General features: G+C 40.1%; 1 protein-coding gene across 9 annotated transcripts in view; it reads right to left on the bottom strand.

Annotated features, from left to right (window-relative positions):
- Positions 1 to 25,789, bottom strand: part of pcdh15b (protocadherin-related 15b) — a 315,473-nt gene that overhangs the window by 136,333 nt on the left and 153,351 nt on the right. For all 9 annotated transcript variants that reach the window (XM_062055676.1, XM_062055677.1, XM_062055675.1 and 6 more), the window contains 3 exons: positions 8,102 to 8,234; positions 3,166 to 3,245; positions 49 to 142 (listed from right to left, as the gene is read on the bottom strand). In XM_062055676.1, the coding sequence (XP_061911660.1) occupies positions 49 to 142; positions 3,166 to 3,245; positions 8,102 to 8,234 (307 nt within the window). The remainder of the gene's footprint in view (positions 1 to 48; positions 143 to 3,165; positions 3,246 to 8,101; positions 8,235 to 25,789) is intronic.

Consider the following 25,789-nt stretch of genomic DNA (forward strand, 5'->3'; position numbering starts at 1 on the left):
TCCACTGTTATTCTACTCTCAGAAAGCCACAGCTGCTGTTGTTCTTACCCCATCTGGTCGCTCGTCTGAGGCTGTGACAACCAGGGTATAATAGTCCTGAGTCTCCCTGTCCAGAGGTTTATTCAGAACCAGATACCCAGAACTGAAAAGGAAAAAAAGAGACAGAAAACAGATGCTGGGCCTTGAGTAAATATAGCACATTAGTGAAAAGTTGAAATAGATAACAATATGGGGGAACTACTGTAGAATATGCAGTATTGTGTGATTCTATGGTTATACTGCATAGGCTTTAACAAGTCAACCATGGGTGTTATTTGTCAGCTGACAGGCTTTGGAGAACATCTAAGAAGCATAAGTGAGATGTGTGACCAGTCAAAACCTGCCAAAATATTTGACATTATACATGAAATCCTTCTACAAGCAATAATGTTCCGCTTTCAGTTTCTTTATTGGTCTTCTTCCATCCGACTTGATACAACCAGCAACTCCCTTCCAGTCCAATCGTGTCGAAACATTTGAGTGTAGTTTCTTTGACAGTTTCTTTACAGTGTACACACTGACGTAATACATACTGATGCAACTTCATCGTGAATATATTTTGGGTAGAACTCAAGAGTTGCCAAGTGGGCCAACGCAAGAAGACTATTTTGCAAGTTTGCGTTAACGTGAGCTGCAGGGTGTAATGTCGTCGCATGAAAGCACGAGTCAGCTCGCCTTTATAGTGGCGCTATAATAACGCCGCTCAAGATTGACGGGAGTAGTTGTACCAAAAGCCTTCCAATATTCCTCCAACATGGAGATGAAAGCTCTTTAAAGTGCTTGTTTCAGGACTTTTTTTTTTTTTTTACTGCTGAATGTATATTATTTTATTCTGCTTTTACACCTTTAAATCTTGTCTGTGTGCTTCCTAGCTGTCTGACATGAGGGCCATGATTTCTTTTTTTTCTACCCCTGGTGTCACTTCCTATTTGCATCTGCCTATTTCTTTCAGTCACACTAGAATTCCCTGAGTTGCTACACACCCTGTAGAAATGTAAATAGACCATTTCCCGGTGGACGAGACACATTTTTGATGACACATTAATGAATAAATACAGCAAAGATCCTTGGATAATGCACGTGTGCTTGATCGACTCAAGCATCTTTTTAAAGCTATTATTTTCTCCCCACTGCTGCGGAGTGTAATAATACATTACAATATCACAGACGTGACTAATGTATATCTATAGCATGCATAAAAGTTGTATTCAGTTTAGGAAAAAAAAAAGCACCCTTACAGCAGGTAGGAAAAGTAGGTCGACTCCTGTCGTCGCAGGGATGTGTTTCTATTATTTTGCCCCTCTCATGTAGTTCAATCCCAAAATAGTAAAAGCGTGTCTCGGTATATAGGATTTTACAGGCGTACCTAATGTTATAGCCAGTAAGTGTAAAACGGTTTGTTGTAATAATTTTAGGCCTGTCAATTTCAATTCATTTTTTATTTTGTTATTTTAAAACTTCACAAGCACACAGTTTTGCTTGAGAGATCAACTGTCCAAAAGGAATGGGAAGAAGCAGAGCTTGTCTGGTCCCATAAGCCAGTGTTTCTTAACCATAGGGCTGGAGCCCATGATGGCCGAGAGGGCGGCCAAAAAATATCTTTTGCTCAGTTGTGGTCCGTATGGACCACAGCGGTACTCACTTGTAATACACTTTTCCACCACTTGTGGCACTAATGACAATAACAAACAGGAGAACTCTGGAGCTAAGGTCATAGAGAAGTTTCCCAAGTGCAAAAATTATGACTAAAGTGGTGAAGCTGTATTTTCATTTGCACTTTAATTTTATTGACATTGTATTTAAAAAAAACATATAGTATCATTATTCAGTAATTATTTTAGCACTGTGTAATTGTATGTACAGTAAATGTAGTTTTCATCAGTTTTTATGAGTGCCTTCTTTTGCAGTATATTAGTATTTTTTGTAAGCAGACAGATATAATAATTGATAATAATCTTAGTGACTAACACATGGGTTCATATCATTTGACAAGGTTTATTTTGTTAAACTGTAAGTAGATGTATTTATTGAACACAATTAAAATCAAGAGTAAGATTACATTCTAAAAAGAAAGGGAAAAAAGAAAGAAAGAATCAACTGAAGGCCTGTCAAATTATGTTTTAAAATACCTTTGAATTTGGAATAATCATGATTAACAACAGGTTATTACTTTCTTGCATAATTTGAATGAACTAAAACGAGACCCCAATATTTGGACATTAATGCAATTTTATCGTCAGAATGTCATTCATGAACATATTTTAAAATACTTTACTTTAATTTACTGTATAACAACCTGTGCCGCTCTCAGGTAACCATCCGCAGTTAAGGTAAAGGAGAAAAAAAAAAACTAAACAAACCAAAAAAAAAGAAGAAAAAAAGGAAAAGAAGCATGAACAGTTCAAATAAATTGTATGGTTAATTTTACTAACGCGAGAATTTTTTGTGATTAATCACATAAGTCAACTTGTTATTTTTGACTGCCCTTATTAATTTAAAGACAAAAAACATGCATAAATGCAGCTAATATCATTCAAATCATTCCAAAGTTTTATTACATTTAGGAGTTACACTACCGTTCAAAAGTTTGGGGTCACCCAAACAATTTTGTGGAATAGCCTTCATTTCTAAGAACAAGAATAGACTGTCGAGTTTCAGATGAAAGTTCTCTTTTTCTGGCCATTTTGAGCGTTTAATTGACCCCACAAATGTGATGCTCCAGAAACTCAATCTGCTCAAAGGAAGGTCAGTTTTGTAGCTTCTGTAACGAGCTAAACTGTTTTCAGATGTGTGAACATGATTGCACAAGGGTTTTCTAATCATCAATTAGCCTTCTGAGCCAATGAGCAAACACATTGTACCATTAGAACACCGGAGTGATAGTTTCTGGAAATGGGCCTCTATACACCTATGTAGATTTTGCACCAAAAACCAGACATTTGCAGCTAGAATAGTCATTTACCACATTAGCAATGTATAGAGTGTATTTCTTTAAAGTTAAGACTAGTTTAAAGTTATCTTCATTGAAAAGTACAGTGCTTTTCCTTCAAAAATAAGGACATTTCAATGTGACCCCAAACTTTTGAACGGTAGTTTACAACAAAGTCACAGATGCGACAGACTTACTTGCGCTGCAGTAAAAACTGTTCATGGTGATCCCCACGATGGATTCTGTAGATAATGGGGTCCTTTTCCCTATCCACTGCCTATAAGAAAACACATTCCAAGTCACAATAACCATCACAGTATTCAAATATTGTATCTTAAAGATTCCCTATTATGCAAAATGGATGTTTTAGTGATGTTCCAACAGCATTATGTGTCCTTAGAGCCTGTTGATGAGCACCAAACGTGAGAAAAATCAATCATCTCTCGCACTTGTTTGCTACACTTTTCAAAGAAGAGGCAATCCACGCTTGCTTTTGAAGTATCGGGTTTTCATGACCTCATCAAGATGGAAAAACAGTACTTTCAAATGGAAAAAAGAAACGGCCTCTGACCAGGTCCAAGCTGAATGAGCTCACCCTGTTTATATACCTACAACTTTGATAAAAATACAAAAAAGAGGCTTCACTACAAATCTTGAAATAAATCCGTGCCAACTATCAGAACCTCAACTACAGACGTGTGAGCTGTAAGTTTGACCTTTTTTTTTTTTTTCTCTCACCAAAATAGGCTACCTAGTATGATATTGTGTGATGTGCAACTAGTTTGCCTTGCAGATCAATGACTGTGTGAGCTCTCAAAGTAAAGTACTTTGAGCATACTTGCCAACCCTCCCGGATTTTCCGGGAGACTCCCGAAATTCAGCGCCTCTCCCGAAAACCTCCCGGGACAAATTTTCTCCCGAAAATCTCCCGAAATTCAGTCGGAGCTGGAGGCCACGCCCCCTCCAGCTCCATGCGGACCTGAGTGAGGACAGCCTGTTTTCACGTCCGCTTTCCCACAATATAAACAGCGTGCCTGCCCAATCACCTTATAACTGTAGAATGATCGAGGGCGAGTTCTTGGTTTCTTATGTGGGTTTATCAACAACAGCAGTCACGTTTTCGTCTACCGTAAAGCAGTTTGTCTGCCGTAAACAGCAATGTTGTGACACTCTTAAACAGGACAATACTGCCATCTACTGTACATGCATATGTGACAATAACATCTACGGCTTTTAGAGAGTGCAGTGCACAACTGCGCACACAACAAGGAGACGAAGCAGAAGAACGAGGAAGATACAGCTGTGGCGACGCCGACGATATAAGATGAAGAAATACGCTTGTAAGTTCCAAGCCGCAGCTGCAATTGGACCTGGGTAGCCTCCAGGAAGAAGTAGTGGACTACCAAGTGCTTGGCAGTGAAGATCTTAGACTTAGACTTCCTTTTTATTGTCATTCAAATTTGAACTTTACAGTACAGATAAGAACGAAATTTGGTTACATAAGCTCATGGTAGTGCAGGATAAAAAAGCAATAAGGTGCATATAAAAATAAATAAATATATATAAATAATATATAAATATATATATATATAAAATAAATAAATATATATATAAATATATATAAATAAATAAATAGATTACTGTACAGATAAATATATTGCACTTTTTCCACATGCGTCCACGTTTATGGATGTATTTTATATTGTCTTTTTTATTCCAGCGAGTTAATCCATTTTGGGGGGAGTTGAGGGGATGATTTAATTATGATGCGTTCAAGTTCAGTGAAGATCTTCCTCAGGAAGCAAAGATTGACCGGTTTTGGGCCATGATAGGGAGAGATGGAAGATTCCAGACTCTGGTGCATTTGATGAAGGCACTTTTGTGCGTGCCACACAGCAATTAGGTTAGAAAAATAGTGACAGAGAATAGAACAAGGATGGACAATTCAACCCTAAACTCAACAATGAGTAGATGAGTGTTATGTGTGTGTATATGTGTAAATAAATGAACACTGAAATTCAAGTATTTGTTTTATTATATATATATATATATATATATATATATATATATATATATATATATATATATATATATATATATATATATATATATATATATATATATATATATATATATATATATATATATATATATATATATATATATATATATATATATATATAGCTATAATTCACTGAAAGTCAAGTATTTCTTATACAGTGCCCTCCAAAAGTATTGGAACAGTGAGTCCAATTTGTTTATTTTTGTTGTAGACTGAAAACATTTGGGTTTGACATCAAAAGATGAAAATGGGACAAGAGATCAACATTTCAGCTTTTATTTCCAGGTATTTACATCTGGATCTGATGCACAACTTAGAAGATAGCACATTTTGTTTCAACCTACCCATTTTTCATCAGAGCAAAAGTATTGGAACATGTGACTGACAGGTGTGTTTTGTTGCCCAGGTGTCTCCAAATTACATTGATTATTCAAACAATAAATAGCACTGAATGTCTGAGCTCAGTTTCAGATTGGGTAGGATAGGTTTTGCCTGTGCAGACTGCATTTAGAGGTAGAACCAACATGAAAACCAGAGAGCTGTCTATGAGTGAAAAAGAAGCAATTGTGAATCTGAGAGAAGATGGACAATCAATCAGAGCCATTGCACAAACATTGGCCATAACCAGTACAACCATTTGGAATGTCCTGAAGAAGAAAAAAACCACTGGTGTACTAAGCAACAGACGTTAAACAGGTAGACCAAGGAAAACATCAGGAGTTGATGACAGAAACATTGTGAGAGTTATAAAGAAAAACCCTAAAACAACCGTTAGTGACATCAGCAACAACCTCCGGAGGGCAGGAGTGAAGGTATCCCAATCTACTGTTCGCAGAAGACTTCATGAACAGAAGTACAGAGGCTACACCAGAAGATGCAAACCACTCATTAGCAAGGAGAATAGGAAGGCCAGGCTGGAATTTGCCAAAAGGTACAGAGATGATCCTCACAAATTCTGGAAAAAAGTTTTATGGGACTGATGAGACAAAGTTTAACTTCTTCCAAAGTGATGGAAAGGCGAAAGTTTGGAGAAAGAAAGGATCTGCTCATGATCCCAAACATACACGCTCATCTGTGAAACACGGCGGAGGTAATGTCATGGCTTGGGCTTGCATGGCTTCTCCTGGATGGGCTCTTTCATCTTCATTGATGATGTAACACATGATGGCAGCAGCAACATGAACTCAGAAGTCTAGAGAAACATTTTGTCTGCTAATTTAAAGAAAGATGCAACCAAACTGATTGGGAGATCCTTCATCATGCAGCAACATATTGACCAAAACAACAAAGGAGTTGATCATGGGCAAGAAGTGGAAGGTTTAGACTGGCCAAGTCAGTCTCCAGACTTAAACCCAATAGAGCATGCATTTTACCTGCTGAAGAGGAGACTGGAGGGAGTAACCCCCCAAAACAAACAACAACTGAAAGAGGCTGCGGTGAAAGCCTGGAAAAGCATCACAAAAGAAGAATGCAACAGTTTGGTGATGTCAATGGCTCACAGGCTTGATGCACTTATTAAAAGCAAAGGGTTTGCAACTAAATATTAAGTCTTATTCACTTTGATATATTTTAAGTTTATATGTTCCAATACTTTTGCTCACCTAAAAATGTTGTGTTCTATTACAAATAATGCTATCTTCTAGGTTGTGTATCAGATCCAGATGTAAATACCTGGAAATGAAAGCTGAAATGTTGATCTCTTGTCTCATATTCATCTTTTGATGTTAAACCCAAATGTTTTTAGTCTACAACAAAAATAAAGGAATTGGCCTCACCGTTCCAATACTTTTGGAGGGCACTGTATATATATATATATGAAATACTTGACTTGGTGAATTCTAGCTGTAAATATACTCCTCCCCTCTTAACCATGCCCCCGCCCCAACCACGCCCCAACCACGCCCCTCACCCCACCCCCGACCACGACCACGACCCCCCCCCAACCCCCACCTCCCGAAATCGGAGGTCTCAAGGTTGGCACGTATAACTTTGAGTGTCTTTAAAAATGCTGTAAACATCCAATTAGAAATCAGGGGGTCAGATTGGGTGCCGATATTGCCTTGGGATATTGGCTAATTTGCTGCAGGGCCAAGCCCATCTTTACCGCAGCTGTGGTCGATTGTTTACATGGGTAAATATTCCCTCAAAAGGGATGCACACTCAGGGAGACGCACTTTCATTCCCACATTCCCTGTTACACACATGCAGCAGTTGCATAATTTCTAGGAAGCCGCCTCTGTCGCCAGACCACCGCCTCGAATTTGAGAGCAATCTGCGACGAACGTGTCATCTACCCGCAGTGCGAAGATGCTTCTGAGATACTAATCCTCACCAACATGGCCAAATATAAACTCTGTTTCTTCCAAGTGACATTATCACTGGAAGACTAAAGAACAATGAATGGTTAAGCCATTATGATTTACAAAGTAAGTAAGTCTCTGGATACAGGAAGGCTTTGAGAGCAAAACCCAAATGATTTAAAAGGGAGCCAATAGTAGTTTATTTTTTACTTATTCTGCACAAGTCACTTTATTTTGTTAAAAAAATTGTAGCATTTAAACCACAAATTTAATACCTCACTGGATTTACAGCAATACTAGCAAATTCAAAATTGTATAAGATACGCTTTATAAAAATGTGTTGGTGTCTTTTATTTACTTTCTATAAAACATTTTCAGGACTATAATCTGTTGTTAAAGTATCAGATCGGGACTCGAAATCGGTTCTGAGGCCAAAAATGTTGACTAGGACATCCCTAAATCCATTCATTTTGTTTTTTAGCTTGAAAGAGGTCAGCCTGATTGTACTGTATGTATTACATTTGGCAAGCCACACTTTGGCTGGCCAAAAGAACCGACGAGACGGTGAAAAATAGTCCACTTTGGGCACCCCAAAAACACAACTAAGGGTTCTTATGAAAATAATTTTTAATTAGTCGAAATGTAGGACCTTTGAGACAATATTTTTCTTTAAACGGTTTATGAAAAAGAGGACTTACATTCGGGTCAATACAGTTTAATGGGGGTGGGGGGTGACTGTGTATGTGAATGTGTGTAGTTTTGTGTATACACCTGAAGGTTGAGCACCGTGGCTCCCGTCCTCATAGCTTCGCTGATCTCCAGGCTGTACTGTTGCCGGGGGAAACGCGGAGGGCTCTGGTTGTTGGGTGGCAAAACTTCGATGTAGACCGTCGTAATCGATGACCTTGCGAAAGCAAAAGACAGCAAAAGAGCAGAGTCAGCCTGGTATTTAAGCTTTGGTTTCCTTTGCACTTACTCTCCGTGTTTAACCAATCGATTCAAGTCAACAACAGAAATGTCTACTATAGGTATAGGTATTGCAAAGGTGCCTTCACTGAGCTCCTGCTACTCATGCTAATCCCGGTTTGACTGGAAGCAAGCTTTTGTTTATGTCCACCTTCATTTTAATAAAAGCCCTTTAAGAAATGAGCTCTTGCAAGGAAACAGTCCCATCCTCTGCCTTCTTCATTATGAAGCTTATTATGCAGCTATGGATCATTGGAAGAATGCTGCATAGGAATACATTGAAGGCATTGTTGTAATAGGACGCAGCTAATCAGGGGATCATTGACAGCAAAGTAGCTTAAATGCACTCAGAGGCAATTAAAACGTTTTTCAATACATACAGTCTGTGTATACAAATTATAGTGGTGTCCGCCATGTAATACTCAAAGACCCTTCAATCAGGTGCCCCTCTCCACCTTTAGAGACCTTAAAATGCTTCAAATGTCACATCCCTTTACCCGGGCGGTTTTCTTTCAAAGAGGCAATGAGCTAATTTGAGGAAATGGCAGCAACACAAGGTCATTAAGTGAGGTCTTAATTACTCAACGCTCACTTAGCCTTTCTCTAGACTCATTTGATGAGTCGCAGATGTTTTCATTCTAACAGCCGGATGATGTGGACCGTTCTTTATTTATAAATTATGTCTTTAAAGAACAAACAACCAATGACTTTCTTCCGCGTCCAAAGAAGGCTGAGTTTCGAACATAAAGATAAGCTATTAAGATCACCAGGGCCCTCATGTAACAAGCTTGCTTAAGCAAGCTTACGCGGAATGGAATGTGCACTGCCTCAGACTCGCTTCATGGCTGACGTACATACGTTTCTACAGGCTGTGGATACTCTGGTAACAGAGATGGTTGTTCAGATTTTTTAATTTCATCCATCCATCCATCCATTTTCCTCTGCTTATCCGAGGTCTAGGCAGAGAAGCTCAGACTTCCCTCTCCCCAGCCATTGCGTCCAGCTCCTCCCGGGGGATCCCGAGGCGTTCCCAGGCCAACATGTCCTGGGTCTTCCCCGTGGCCTCCTGCTGGTCGGAAGTGCCCTAAACACCTCCCTAGTGAGGCGTTCGTGTGGCATCCTGACCAGATGCCCAAACCACCTCATCTGGCTACTCTCGATGTGGAGGAGCAGCGGCTTTACTTTGAGCTCCTCCCGGATGACAGAGCTTCTCACCCTATCTACCTAGCCTGTGCATCGGTTGGGGACATCTCTGCGCTGCTGACCCGTCTCCGCTCAGGATGGTTTCCTGTTGGCCCCGCTGTGGACTGGACTCCCGCTGATGTGTTGGATCCACTGTGGACTGGACTTTCACAATGTTGTGTCAGACCCACTCGACATCCGTTGCTTTCGGTCTCCCCTAGAGGGGGGGGAGGGGTTACCCACATATGCGGTCCTCTCCAAGGTTTCTCATAGTCATTCACCGACGTCCCACTGGGGTGAGTTTTTCCTTGCCCGTATGTGGGCTCTGTACCGAGGATGTCGTTGTGGCTTGTACAGCCCTTTGAGACACTTGTGATTCAGGGCTATATAAATAAACATTGATTAATTGATCTCTAAGGGAGAGCCTCGCCACCCGGCGGAGGAAACACATTTCGGCCGCTTGTACCCGTGATCTTGTCCTTTTCGGTCATAACCCAAAGCTCATGACCATAGGTGAGGATGGGAACGTAGATCGACCGGTAAATTTAGAGCTTTGCCTTCCGGCTCAGCTCCTTCTTCACCACAACGGATCGATACATGTCGATCTCACGATCCACTCTTCCCCCACTCGTGAACAAGACTCCGAGGTACTTGAACACATCCACATGGGGCAATACTTTTTAATTTCAACAATGTAAAAAACATTCTGGCAAGGACACCAAATTCACCTTTTCGCTAATGCATTTAATTCTTCTTATTACATTATTATTTGTGAGGACATATAATAATTTACCTAGACAATCATTTTGCCACATATTGCTGTCCACCTGACTCCTTGGCCATGTCAGGTGGACAGCAGCAGCGGGTAGTCGCGCCCCACTGGATCCGCGAAGGATGTCACGTATACGGCTGTTACCACAAGAAGCTCTCATGTGTTATAATAATAAATTGAGTAATCAAACAAGAGTAACTTTTTCGTATATGCTGCTATGTTTACATGTTTACATTTAAAAGATTTCAACATTCCATCATTTTGTCCGCAGGAATCTATCAGAGCAAGAGTGTCCGCCCTGAGATCGGTAGGTTGTGAGTTCAAACCCCGCCCGAGTCATACCAAAGACTATAAAAATGTGACCCATTACCTCACTGCTTGGCACTCAGCATCCAGGGTTGGAATTGGGGGTTAAATCACCAAAAATGATTCCCGGGCGCAGCCACCGCTGCTGCCCACTGCTCCCCTCACCTCCCAGGGTGTGAACAAGGGGATGGGTCAAATACAGAGGACAAATTTCACCACACCTAGTGTGTGTGTGACAATCATTGGTACTTTAACTTTAACTTAACTTAATATTTTTAAACACTAGTCTGTTTTGGTGATGTGCACCCATGCAACTTTTTATTCTTATAGACCAGGGGTGGGCAATTAATTTTTACCGGGGGCCGCATGAGCAACCCGAGCACTGCTGGAGGGCCACATCGACAATATTTCAATTAAATTTTGCTCGATATTATTTTTGATATATACCGTAAGATAAATAATAATAATAATAATAATAATAATTAATAATAATAGTAATACTTCAACATAGTGTGTGTAACAGCATTCAATGACTAATATAAATAAATTAACATTAATAATAAATGACAGTAAAATAAGCACACGTATGACTGAGGAGTCATAGTGTAACTTTGTGTGGTGTTTGAATTGTCCGACTTTTTGTGTGGCCATAAACGCACCAGTGGTTTAGTGCTATGCGTGTTGGTGACAGATGACAAGTTGGTTTTGGCCTGGTTTGTACGGCAGAAAATGACTAGTTTTTCGAGATAGAATTGTTTTACTCATGTTTTTGGTGTGGTTATGTCCGAATATAAACAGTTTTGCTCAATAAAGTGATCGCTATAATTCCTGTCCTCGAAGCATCTCGATAGACGTTACAATAATTGAACGGTGTTCAATTGAACGGTGTTGACGAACACCGTTAGGGCCGCTTGTTGTCACTGTCACTCAAAGTTGCATTGCAAAATTACACAGAATAAATATGTTTATTTTGTTTAGAATTCAGATGGGATTTGATTTGGTGCGCGGCATATATTTGCTGCGCGCAGCGTACGCTTGAGCAGTGCACAATTGCGCAGGCGCGCACCTTAGAGGGAACGTTGCTTTGCAGTCCATGTCTTGTTGGAAACACGCCATTCCTCATCAACTTTTCTCTTTTTAGCGTCTCGGGTGTAAACCGTGCATCACTTGTCGCTGCATGTGCACCTTCACTCGCAGGTTACACACGGACACACGCCCATGAATAATACTTTTCAAAATAAAAGCAGCACAGTTGTATTGCGCGCACGACATACACTACCGTTCAAAAGTTTGGGGTCACATTGAAATGTCCTTATTTTTGAAGGAAAAGCACTGTACTTTTCAATGAAGATAACTTTAAACTAGTCTTAACTTTAAAGAAATACACTCTATACATTGCTAATGTGGTAAATGACTATTCTAGCTGCAAATGTCTGGTTTTTGGTGCAATATCTACATAGGTGTATAGAGGCCCATTTCCAGCAACTATCACTCCAGTGTTCTAATGGTACAATGTGTTTGCTCATTGGCTCAGAAGGCTAATTGATGATTAGAAAACCCTTGTGCAATCATGTTCACACATTAGAAAACAGTTTAGCACGTTACAGAAGCTACAAAACTGACCTTCCTTTGAGCAGATCGAGTTTCTGGAGCATCACATTTGTGGGGTCAATTAAACGTACGAAATGGCCAGAAAAAGAAAACTTTCATCTGAAACTCGACAGTCTATTCTTGTTCTTAGAAATGAAGGCTATTCCACAAAATTGTTTGGGTGACCCCAAACTTTTGAACGGTAGCGTAGATGTTTTTTCAACTTTATTTTGTAATTTGTGATTGCAGCTGTTCACATTCACTCACAATCACGCACACGCATACGTCCACACGGAAGTAATACGAATAACGATTTTCAAAACAAAAGCAGCACCGTTGTATTGCACACTCGAAATAGATACTTTTTTAAATGTATTTTGTAATTTATAATTGGCCTCACGCGGGCCGGACAGGGACGCACAAAGGGCCGGATGCGGCCCGTGGGCCGCAGAACGCCCAGGTCTGTTATAGACAGACCTGTGTGTTCACTTCCGTACCTGACGGCTTCGGCTACAACCTTCCTCAACCACAACCTCTGATCATTTTTGAAGACCTAATGAACCTCTTTGGATTACTGAAAGATATGCACCCATCTTATTCCTCACTTTCTTCACGATGACCGGCCATACATTTTTTATTTCAGCTCGCGGTTCCACACAGCAATCTCAAACCGCCGTCGTTCGCTCCAAACACCTCCTACCGACTTGTGATTGGCCCCCAACGTACAGCGCTTAAGCACATAGCTACTTTCAATATGACTTGCAAATTTAAAAGGGGAAGTAACAAGTAACATAGGCGTGGTCTGGGCGTGCCATGTCCAGCCAACTCCTCAGATCGATTCCATGTTGACTGTGATGTAACAAAGAAATGTGCTTGGAAATACATCAGAATTTTTACTTGCATACGTAGTTTTCTGGATTCAAACGTATGTCTATTTTTAGTAGGAAATCCACGCAACTCTTGTAATATGAGGCCCCTGGTCAGTTAGGAATATTGCGAAATGTTCTCATTACGACTGCCATAGTCCTTCACAAAAGACCAAATCTTTGCAGTGACATCTTTTTTGAGGGTTTTTTAAGTTTTACAAGGTTCAAGTGTGGGTTCACATGCAGCTTGCAGGCAGCCATTAGCAGCTCCAAACACCCACTACACAACACCTGCCAAGACAAGCTAAGCAGTGGGCGAGGGCCAAATCCAAAAGCCGAAAGGGGAGTATAGAGAACTTTGGGATATTGATGCAGAAGATTAAGTTTAACATACAGTAGGTAGAAAAAAATGTTGGTCTCTTGCACTTTGGCTAGTGTGCCTGTTGTGATGTAACAGCAAAGAACTTAAGTGGAAGAGTCAAAAGCTAAAATGTTCTCTCCAATGGAACAAAGTGACTAGAAAATGTAAGAATATCCTATATAAAACCCAATTAAAAGCATCTTAATGCGTAAAAAGTATAATTAATTTATTATTACTATGAAAACTAATACAATTTTTTTTTTTAATACAAACTTGTGATTGTGATTTTTCAAAACCACAAACTTGCAAATGATAATACCAAAACCATAATAAAATTAGAATATCTAATAAAGTAGATTTTTGTCATTTTGTTTTTATTAATTTTTTTTTACAATTTGTAAAAAGGAAAATTTCCGTTTATTCAATTGAACTGGGGGCCACTGGAAGTAGAGTTTAGAGTAGATTTTTGTCACATATATATTTTTGTAGTTGATTTCTCAATTTTTTCCCACCATTTTATTAAAAACGGCTGTTTGTAAATTAAAACGTAAAAAATCTTCCATCCATCCATTTCCAATCGCTTGTCCCTCTCAGGGTGGCGGGGGGCTGGAGCCTATCCCAGCTGCACTCAGACGGAAGGCAGGGTACACCCTGGACGAGTCGCCACCTCATCGCAGGGCCAACACAGATAGACAACATTCACACTCACACACTTTTAAGAGTTATAATCTAAAAAAATATCTTAAAAAAATATACAATTGAAAAAATATGCATTATTTTATGTCACAAGTATGTGATTTATTCTAACCACAACCTTGTAAATTATAATGTACTGTAAAGGGACCTTTCACATTCGAACGGATACGGTACTGATTCCCACTACCTGGGAGTCAATACTAGTAGTCGTTGGTGACATATTAAATAGTGGGCTGAGAATGATAATGGTGCTGTCCAGTTGTTATATCTTTATTTTTTACACGCCTGAGTCTCTTTGTAAAAACATTATGTAGATTTTGCATGCAGTTGCAATTGTAAGACATTAGATGGCAGTTGTGTACAGGCTCCGGGTGTGTTGCCTTGCCCAGGAAGTAGTCTTTGCCATTGAGCTTTATATGTATACTTTATTCTGTATTGTGCTTATTACACACCAGCTGTTTGATTGTAATGTACATCCTAGTTGTAGTTTTAATGACCAAATTTTGAGGTGTTGAAAGTCAACGTAATTTAGCATTAGGCTAGCGCATTTTAGAAAGTAGAGTCTTACTGTACGTGGACCTAGGCCGAAATTCGATAAGTAATTTAACCGACGATAAATGGAAAATGAAGTCGGTAAGTTTTCCAGCGTCAAAAAATCGGCATGTGCATGCTTCAAGAGCATCCACGCTTTCCAATGGTTTCAGCGGAAAGAAAAGAAGGGGGTGAATCATCTTGTTCCTCATTAAGGGTTTGTGCATTAAGAGTCTTTAACTCTTTGTGCGACAAGGTGGGGCCGCTGGCCTGTTTGCTGCTCTTTGCCCGGTTTCATGGGGCTCTCACATTCATATCAAAGTTTGTGTTTTTTTAATGTGCGTGTTTGGCAAGCGATACGGTCTGTATCGGTTTCTGTGGTTTCAGGCATTTGTACTACAAATTAATGTTAGTAATGATAACCACGGTAATACTCCCAACGGTTAGTATCATCGTATTAAATTAAAATGATCGGAAAAAAACGTCATTCATAACGGTACATTGACTGGCTGGCGCTAGCTCGCTAGCTAGATAAATGCTAACATGTAAACAGTAGACATTACGTTTTTCCCCATTACGAAACATCATTCCGCAATCTAAACTAGTACAAAAACACATTATTGTCAAAACAACTGACCTACGGTATTCACATTAAACAAATAATGTGCTGTGTATGCACAAAGTGTCAAATTGAAACAGTCGGACGCACACAAACTCCGTTTAACAGGAAGTAAACTCACGTGACGTCACATTTCCTGAGTTTATAAACATAATATACATTTAAAAAAACCAAAGAAGATGTTGTGATGCCAAAAAATGTCGACGTAATCATAGTAGTATTGCTCCTGTACTTGGTATCATTACAGTGGATTTCAGGTGTAGATCCACCAATGGCGTTTGTTTAGATTGTGACACCGGTGTGTAGTGAAGCATGTTTACCTATTCCTCGTCCTGCAGGGATGATACTTGTAAGAAACTTACTTTAATTGTCGCCATGGAGGCGAGGATTAGTGATTTAGAAGTAGCTAAAACACTGCAGACTGCGGCTGGACTTTAGCCGTTAGCTAGCTAGCCATGTCTTAAAGCACCTCTTCCTGAGGGTGTTTCAGTGTTAAAACTTCACCTTTATTGTTAGTTTTTAAGCCAAAATGCATCCGTTTTCCCTTTTCTGTCTACACACTGTGTCTGCTTGTAAGTACTCCGTCATTGAGCACTACCGAACATGCTCGTCTGCTTGTAAACCAGCAATGTCATGACGTGACGACGAAAGGGGCGCGGAGGGTGGGGTGGGGCACCGGTACTTTTCAGAGGCGGTATAGTACCGAAAACGATTCATTAGTATCGCGGTACTATACTAATACCGGTACATCGTACAACCCTAGTCCAGTGGTTCTTAACCTTGTTGGAGGGACCGAACCCCACCAGTTTCATATGCGCATTCACCGAACCCTTCTCTAGTGAAAAATATATATAATATTTTTTTTCAAATTCAAGACAAAGTTGCACAAAATGAACCATGCGCAAACATCACTTTGTTCAAAGAACAAAACCAACACAGTGCATGAACTCAAAACAAATTACACACCTGAAAATCAGTGTGACTTCTGCTGTTGCCGTATCCATAATACGCCGATAGGGAGAAGTTTTTATTTACACGATGAGTCGGATGTGTCTCGCCCTCCACGGTCGGAGGGTCTGCCGAACCCCTGAGGCCGACTCACCGAACCCCTAGGGTTCGATCGAACCCAGGTTAAGAACCACTGCCCTAGTCTCTACCTTTTTAAATACATGATTTTGAATGCATAACACATTTGGAAACAACCGAAACAAGACTCTCTTAATGTAAAAAAACCAAATACTAACACTTCTGCAATCTATATCCATCAAAAGTGGTGTGTGTTATTAAGGCCCCCACCAGGACCAGGAACCGTAATTCATTTTGGGTCTTGACCCATAACAAATCAGCAAGCGGGGATGGATATTGATTAACAGCGTGGGTTATGTTTTCAGAGATAAACAGGGGGTCTGGGGAAATGTGGAGACAATCTTTCGTGGAGACCAACCTCAATCTGCACTCTTCTATTGATCGGGGAGCCACACAGCTGATAAGTGACAAATATCATTGGAGAGAGCAATCGCCAGCCATCTGGCTCTAATAAAAAATGCATTCTGTGGTTTCATCTCAGCAAAAATTGTTCTTGTGGATTAAAGTCAACACCGTCATCCACTGTCGGCTTTAATTAGATCAAAGACTCACTCATGGCGATATTTGTAACACTGCAAGAGCCCTTCCTTATAGTGCCTTGGACCTGTTGTAGTAATGCTTACTTGGCACTTTCAAGAATCGAGACAATAGCGGCATTAAACATTCTGGATCAGGCTGAGAGCGTTTGGTACTACTGCTGACGACTTCTGTTTTTAAAGGTTTTCAAAAACTTTACTCATCGCAACGGTAATACGATAGATCTAGTGCTTGTCAGGGGTGTCACCAACTCTAAAGTTACGATACTCCCGTACACTAAAGTAATGTCCGATCATTACCTTGTAAAATTCGAAGTTCTGACTCATTGTCAACAAACTAATAATAATAATAATAACTACTATAGCAGCCGCAACATTAATGCTGCCACAACGACGACTCTTACTGACCTACTGCCTTCGGTAATGGCACCATTCCCAAATTATGTGGGCTCTATTGATAACCTCACTAACAACTTTAACGACGCCCTGCGCGACACCATTGATAGTGTAGCACCGCTAAAGCTAAAAAGGGCCCCTAAAAGGCGTACCCCATGGTTTACAGAAGAAACTAAAGCCCAGAAATGATCATGTAGAAAGCTGGAATGCAAATGGCGTGCGACTAAACTTGAGGTTTTCCATCAAGCATGGAGTGATAGTTTAATAACTTATAAACGCATGCTTACCTCAGCTAAAGCTAAATATTACTCAAATCTCATCCACCTCAACAAAAATGATCCTAAATTTTTGTTTAGTACAGTAGCATCGCTAACCCAACAAGGGACTCCTCCCAGTAGCTCCACCCACTCAGCAGATGACTTTATGAATTTCTTTAATAAGAAAATTGAAGTCATTAGAAAAGAGATTAAAGACAATGCATCTCAGCTACAACTGGGTTCTATTAACACAGATACGACTGTATATATGACGGATACCGCCCTCCAAAATAGTTTCTCTCTCTTTGATGAAATAACATTGGAGGAATTGTTACAATGTGTAAATGGGACAAAACAAACAACATGTTTACTTGACCCAATTCCTGGGAAACTTATCAAGGAGCTTTTTGTATTATTAGGTCCATCAGTGTTAAATATTCTAAACTTATCACTTTCCTCTGGCACTGTTCCCCTAGCATTCAAAAAAGCGGTTATTCATCCTCTACTCAAAAGACCTAACCTCGATCCTGATCTCTTGGTAAACTACCGGCCGGTGTCCCACCTTCCGTTTATCTCGAAAATCCTCGAAAAAATTGTCGCACAGCAACTAAACGAACACTTAGCGTCTAACAATCTCTGTGAACCTTTTCAATCCGGTTTCAGGGCAAATCACTCTACGGAGACAGCCCTCGCAAAAATGACTAATGATCTATTGCTAACGATGGATTCTGATGCTTCATCTATGTTGCTGCTTCTTGATCTTAGCGCCGCTTTCGATACTGTTGATCATAATATTTTATTAGAGCGTATCAAAACGCGTATTGGGATGTCAGACTTAGCCTTGTCTTGGTTTAACTCTTATCTTACTGACAGGATGCAGTGTGTCTCCCATAACAATGTGACCTCGGACTATGTTAAGGTAACGTGCGGAGTTCCCCAGGGTTCGGTTCTTGGCCCTGCACTCTTTAGTATTTACATGCTGCCGCTAGGTGACATCATACGCAAATACGGTGTTAGCTTTCACTGTTATGCTGATGACACCCAACTCTACATGCCCCTAAAGCTGACCAACACGCCGGATTGTAGTCAGCTGGAGGCGTGTCTTAATGAAATTAAACAATGGATGTCCGCTAACTTTTTGCAACTCAACGCTAAGAAAACGGAAATGCTGATTATCGGTCCTGCTCAACACCGACATATATTTAATAATACCACCTTAACATTTGACAACCAAACAATTAAACAAGGTGACTCGGTAAAGAATCTGGGTATTATCTTCGACCCAACTCTCTCGTTTGAGTCACACATTAAGAGTGTTACTAAAACGGCCTTCTTTCATCTCCGTAATATCGCTAAAATTTGTTCCATTTTGTCCACTAGCGACGCTGAGATCATTATCCATGCGTTCGTTACGTCTCGTCTCGATTACTGTAACGTATTATTTTCGGGTCTCCCTATGTCTAGCATTAAAAGATTACAGATGGTACAAAATGCGGCTGCTAGACTTTTGACAAAAACAAGAAAGTTTGATCATATTACGCCTATACTGGCTCACTTGCACTGGCTTCCTGTGCACCTAAGATGCGACTTTAAGGTTTTACTACTTACGTATAAAATATTACACGGTCAAGCTCCTGCCTATCTTGCCGATTGTATTGTACCATATGTCCCGGCAAGAAATCTGCGTTCAAAGAACTCCGGCTTATTAGTGATTCCCAGAGCCAAAAAAAAGTCTGCGGGCTATAGAGCGTTTTCTATTCGGGCTCCAATACTATGGAATGCCCTCCCGGTAAAAGTTAGAGATGCTACCTCAGTAGAAGCATTTAAGTCTCATCTTAAAACTCATTTGCATACTCGAGCCTTTAAATAGACTCCCTTTTTAGACCAGTTGATCTGCCGTTTCTTTTCTTTTCTTTTCTACTCTGCTCCCAACCCGGGGTGGACCGCTAGCCTGTGCATCGGATGGGGACATCTCTACGCTTCTGACCCGTCTCCGCTCGGGATGGTTCCTGCTGGCCCCACTATGGACTGGACTTTCGCTGATGTGTTGGACTTTCACAATATTATGTCAGACCCACTCGACATCCATTGCTTTTGGTCTCCCCTAGAGGGGGGGGGGTGGTGGTGGTGGGGGGGGGGTTGCCCGCCCATTGACGTCCCACTGGGGTGAGTTTTCCTTGCCCGTATGTGGGCTCTGTACCGAGGATGTCGTTGTGGCTTGTACAGCCCTTTGAGACACTTGTGATTTAGGGCTATATAAATAAACATTGATTGATTGATTGATTGATTGATACTCTCACAACGTTCACATTCCAATGTACCGTAGACGGTATTTAAAAAATATATTTTTTATACATGAACACCACCACCCACTCCAAATATGTTACAGTTTTTCTTTCAGTCACTCTCACAAGCATACCAAAAATGTTGTCTGAGATTTCGTCTTAGAGGTCCTCTATTATGCAAAAATGACTTTTGAATGACATTCTGACAGTAATATCTTTACGAGCGCCAAACATAATGAAAGTATTTATGCTCCTATCATAACATTCGCATTGTTAAGAATATAAAAAGTATTTATTACCCTTCAAAATGAAGTCTGAAAAAAATGTGTGTTGTATTCGAGGTCTACAGATCATTATGTGAAGACCACCATATGGCAAGTCAATATTTTATTCCCGTCACTCTCACACACATACACACATACATATATACACACATACATATATACACACACACATACATACATACATACCAGTGGCTCAAAGGTTAAAGTTAAACAGTTACGTTCTTGATGATGTTTTGACTGTCATACATCAATGAGCACCAAAAGTTCAATGTTCACATTCCAATATACCCTATTGACCAGAATATAAGACAGTATTTATTACCCTAAGAAAAAAAAAAGATAATCTAATGTCTTATATTTGGGGAGAGATTTTTGAACATTAAACCAACAGGTGGCCCTGAACAATTTCCACCCCGTCGAGCTTTTTTTTTTTCCTCTGTCACACACACTCGCCCACCATTGGCTTAAAAAACACATTTCTTATATGGGATTAGACTTAAAGGTTCGCTGTTATGCAAACATGTTCTAACAGCAATGTGTTTTTGAGCAGCAGATGTCGCATGTTTATGCTCACTTAGCACTTTAATGAGAACCAATTTAATAGTGGCATTAGCAATTCTGCATCATGCCAAGAGTTGTTTTTATTTTTTTAAATAAATATGTCCTGCCCATATACATATTTAGTGTTTGGCGCAGCTGGACCCAGGCAGGAGGGAATAGACAGAAGAAAAAAAGAAGACAGAGGGGGATAAGACCGAAAGAGACAACACAAATACATTGTATACAAATATGATATCACAACTGATTTTACTGTATTGTCAACTTTGCTTTTAAATCCATTCAAAAGCTCACTTGCCATCACAACACTCACCTTCTGTATTGATCTGAAGATATGACAGTATGTATATTACCCATGAAAAGAGTCTGAAAAAGACCCGATAGTCGTCCTTCACTAAGGGTCATAAACATTTTTTCATACAAGAACAAACGGGTGGTGCTGAATGATCCACTCCTCCACATGAGTCAGAGCTTTTCTTCCCGTCACTCACACAAGCCAGTGGCTCAAAGGCTGGGCAAGTTAAACATCTTGTAGGGTAATTTGCCTTCTGGGCTCTGGACAACATTGGCACTCATTTTATAGTTATGGACCTCAAAATGATGTCTACGGGTAAAATTTCCCCCAAAATAGACAAAGTAGGGATTTCAGTCTTATTTTCTAACAAGTTCAGCACATTTTGAATCTGGGTCCGCATCAAACTGCTAACGTCACCTACAGAAGGCTGAAGAAAATGTCATATTGCGTATTATGTGTTTTGGTAGCATTTTCATCCCAAATCACAATCAGAATTTGAAGGAATTATCAAAGATGTCTGCTAGATGCATTGTTGTGGTGGGCAACATGCATACATTTCCAAATGATGTATGCCTGTAGTGTGCATATGTATGTATATATTTACAATTTATGTACTGTATATACAAGTTCATTAAGTTTGTACATAGAGTGAACGGGTAGTTCTAGCTCAGAGTAATTTATGATTTAAAGTTGTGGTCCCCAACCTATTTGTACTTGCGGACCGGTCAACGCTTGAATATTTTTCCCACGGACCGGGGGGGGGGTGGGGTAATTTTATTTATTTATTTATTTTTTTTTTTTTTTTGTCATAAAGAAATACAATCATGTGTGCTTACGGACTGTATCCCTGCAGACTGTATTGATTTATATTGATATATAATGTATATATTGTGTTTTTTATGTGGATTTAATTAAAAAAAAATATATATATATATATATATATATATATATATATATATATTTTATTTATTTTTTTATTTCTTGTGCGCCCGCGGCCCGGTACCAATTGGTCCACGGACCGGTACCGGGCCGCAGCCCGGTGGTTGGGGACCACTGATTTAAAGAAAAGGGGTGGGATTAAATAAGTGTAAACTTCTCACTCCTTTTCAAATATGTAAAAAAAAAGAAAGTCCATTGCTCATTTAGTTAATTTTTTTCCTGTTTTTTATTCTCCATTGTTTTCATTTTGTTATAATGGCTGTTAAGGCCTTAGTACTGTATTGGATCAGGCTTGCTCTTGTTTTTTTTGTATATTTGAAATAAAAATATATCAAATCAAATGATGGCAATATGAGGAAAGTATGGACCTCCTAGTCAAATCAACTCAAGAAACAATTTAAAAGACTCAAGACAAATGCAATCCCGAAAATCAGAAGCACGCTCGAAGGGATGTCCACATGAACACGGAGAGATTCAAAATCACATATTTGGGGTTAAAACAATCTCCATCCACACAAGCGTAGTTTCAAAAGTGTCTATGTCTACACACAAACACATACACTTGCTGTCATGCACATTTTGACTAATCAGAAGCCTGTAAAAAGCAGCAATAGCTGACTTGGTGGCATTACACCTCTGTTATCAATCAATCAATCAATGTTTATTTATATAGCCCTAAATCACAAGTTTATGATTATTTTCCATCGACTCTAGATGCACAATGACATGCACATTATCTTTAAAACCAGCCTGCACGTACACAGAGCCCTGAGAATATTATTAAAGAGCAAATGCACGCCTGTGCTGCTGAAACCCAACACTCATAGAATCAACACCTGTTCAACAACATGGTGATGTATTACATGTGCAGTGAAGTGTACCGGTACATTATTTCTAAAATCAGCACGCACTAACGAGCCAAGGCAACCATTTTGCACGATTAAGGGAATTATAATGCATTTAATCAAGGATATAGCGATATGGTACACGAGTAATGAAGTGTATATTGTCTTTAACATCAGTACACACTATAAGGAGGACACTACATTATATATATATATTTTTTTTACTTGCTTGGTCACTTTTTACACGCAAAAATGGAAGCAAGACACATACGTTAACTTCATGATTTGTCGTTAAAAAAGGACTAAAAACATAAGATAATGTTGCACCTTTCTTATGACACAGAGCAAAAAGTCTTGCTGTCAAAGTTGTCCCATCAGCTGGAGGTTCAACAGCGATCGTATCCAAAACAGCTGACTGTCATTAGCTCCGGCGGGAGTGTCACAAAGCCCATTTTGATGTGTCTTTTTTTTATTAATGTTGAGTGAAAAGAGCAGCATGTTCACGTTGAAAAATACAGTAAGTCATCTTATAGTGTGTTTAAAGGCAGCAAGGCAGTGTTGTTGAGCTTGGAAATGACAGCTCACAACCGTGACGTCATCACAAGTCTCCGTTTGTGCCGTGTACACGCATACGCTAAGCGGAGAGTTTTGGAACTCTACACTTTGGCCAGGGTTTGTAAAAGTCTGCGTTTTTATGTGTCTGCGTGTGGACAAGAGGCCTAAACGCAGATAAGTACGCGTTTATTAAGTATCTGTGTCCGTGTGGACATGACCAGTCAGAATCTGTGGAAAAACACAGGAAAAAAAACCGAGCTGGCGCTCAAATAAGAGAAAAAGAAGGTATGCTGCACGTTTTCTATTTAGTGTCCTCTTCTACTGATGTTTTCCTCAAGATGCTTGAGGAAATGCTGAAAGAGCATGAAGAAACAGACTATGGTGTCGATGGAAGAGCAGGGAAACCCGGAAATGGCGATTATTTTATTTATTTTTTGCTCATAATGTTAACCACGTGGACGTGGGGACGGCGTGGCGCGGTTGGGAGAGTCGCCGTGCCAGCAACCTGAGGGTTCCTGGTTCGACCCCCACCTTCTACCAACAAAGTCACGTCCGTTGTGTCTTTGAGCCTGACACTTCAACCCTTGCTCCTGATGGGTCGTGGTTAGGGTCTTGTATGGCATCTCCCGCCATCAGTGTGTGAATGTGTGTGTGAATGGGTGAATGTGGAAATAGTGTCAAAGCGCTTTGAGTACTTTGAAGGTAGAAAAGCGCTATACAAGTATAACCCATTTAACCATATCAGTTTTGACGTAATCATGAACCAGGGAGACAAATAGGGATGATGTTCGTTAAGAAATTATCGGGTTTCAGCCCATTATCGAATCCTCTTATCGAACCGATTCCTTATCGAATCTCTTATCGAATCCAGATAGGTTGTTGTGTGTGCACTGAGTTCCAAAAGCCTTAGATGTTATATGACTGGGCCGGCACGCTGTTTATATGGAGGAAAAGCGGGCAGGACAGCATGCGGCCGTTATAGGGTGAAGGTTTCAGGTGAGAGAGGACACTAAAGGTACGCCCCTAGTGAGCATATAGTGCTGCTATGGGCGTTGTAAATAAAAAAAAATTGCCGACAAACACATCACCAACATGGACGAGGTGCCGCTCACTTTCGACATCCTAGAGAAGAAGGGGACCAGCACGGTAGAGAATCGATACGCACAACGGGTGCTAGAGAAGTCGGCTTTTACTGTTGTGCTAGCTTGCTATGCTAATGGACAACAAGACTGACTTTGAAAACGAGGAGAGGGAATCTGGCGTGTTTGATGGAGAACTGGCCCTGCTGTTCATTTCGGACACAGAAGATGAGGACTTTGATGGATTTGTGGATGAGGATTGATCAAAAAAATAATGTGAGTACATTGATAAATACTTCAATAAAGTACTACCCAACTCAGCTTTGCTCCTGCTGACTTTTTAAAACAGCGTCCATACATGCAAACATGTAAGCGTATGTTTTTAACCATGCCTGCGACCAAAAATACGCTGCGTTAATTTATGCGTTAAATACAGAAATAGCACCCGTAACTGACACAGCGCCTTTTAATACGGTGCGCCCTATGGTTGGGAAAATACGGTATAGTGGCTTCGATAACGGGAACCGGTTCTCAAAAAGGGATTCGAATGCATGGAATCGGTTCTTTTCTTATCGAACAATCGGGAGAACCGGTTTCGAACATCATCCCTAGAGACAAACCATGCAATTAAGTGATCAAACACATACTTTTATATGCCTTTATCCTCACTATCTATGCGGGGAAATAGCCTCCAGTATAATGTCACACCAAAATGGCGATGGAAAGGAGGCGATACAAATATGATAAGTTATCTACCGATTAGTCAAAAACTAATTGATATTATCCTCACAGATTCATTTTCAGGGGCAAAAGATATATAAAGAGAACTTCTAAAGTGAAATTTTGGTGATCAGGAAGGTATGGGTCCTTTCAAAGTTAGCCTATAATGCAAACATTTCTAACTGCAATGTGTTTAGGATGTTGCATTTAAGTATTTATGCTATCTTGACACTTTACTTAAAACCAATACAATAGCGGTATGAAGAATTATGCATCATGCTGAGAGCTGCATTGTCAACTTTTGTTATTAAATGTGTTTTGAGTGTCACCAAACAAGCGGCGTTGCTTGATTTCCTGCGTGTCGTGCTTTGGTAGCTATTGTTTGTATTCTCCCCGCGGTGCGCTTTGTAATGGAGACAGGAATGCAGTGAGAACAAGGGAAGAAAAAAAGAAGGTCAGCGTGCATCAAAAGATGGTAGCTAGACAGCAGTTTGTAAAAGCGTGCGGTGCGTATCGCTCGCTAGCGATGAATGAAGCAAGGAAACTCTTTGCAGCACCTAAACAATGACTGGTATTGCATCTTGTCAATACAATGCCCCCAAACCCCTGAGGAAATTCAATCAATCTCAAACCGTATCAACGACAGGAACTTCAAATTGAAGTCGGCTGTGTAGTAAAAACACAGAAACAAGTAAAAAGTCACCTTGGCAAGTCATTCATATTTCTTCAAATTGA

This window comes from Entelurus aequoreus, linkage group LG08 (assembly GCF_033978785.1).
Source record: "Entelurus aequoreus isolate RoL-2023_Sb linkage group LG08, RoL_Eaeq_v1.1, whole genome shotgun sequence".
NCBI lineage: Eukaryota > Metazoa > Chordata > Actinopteri > Syngnathiformes > Syngnathidae > Entelurus > Entelurus aequoreus.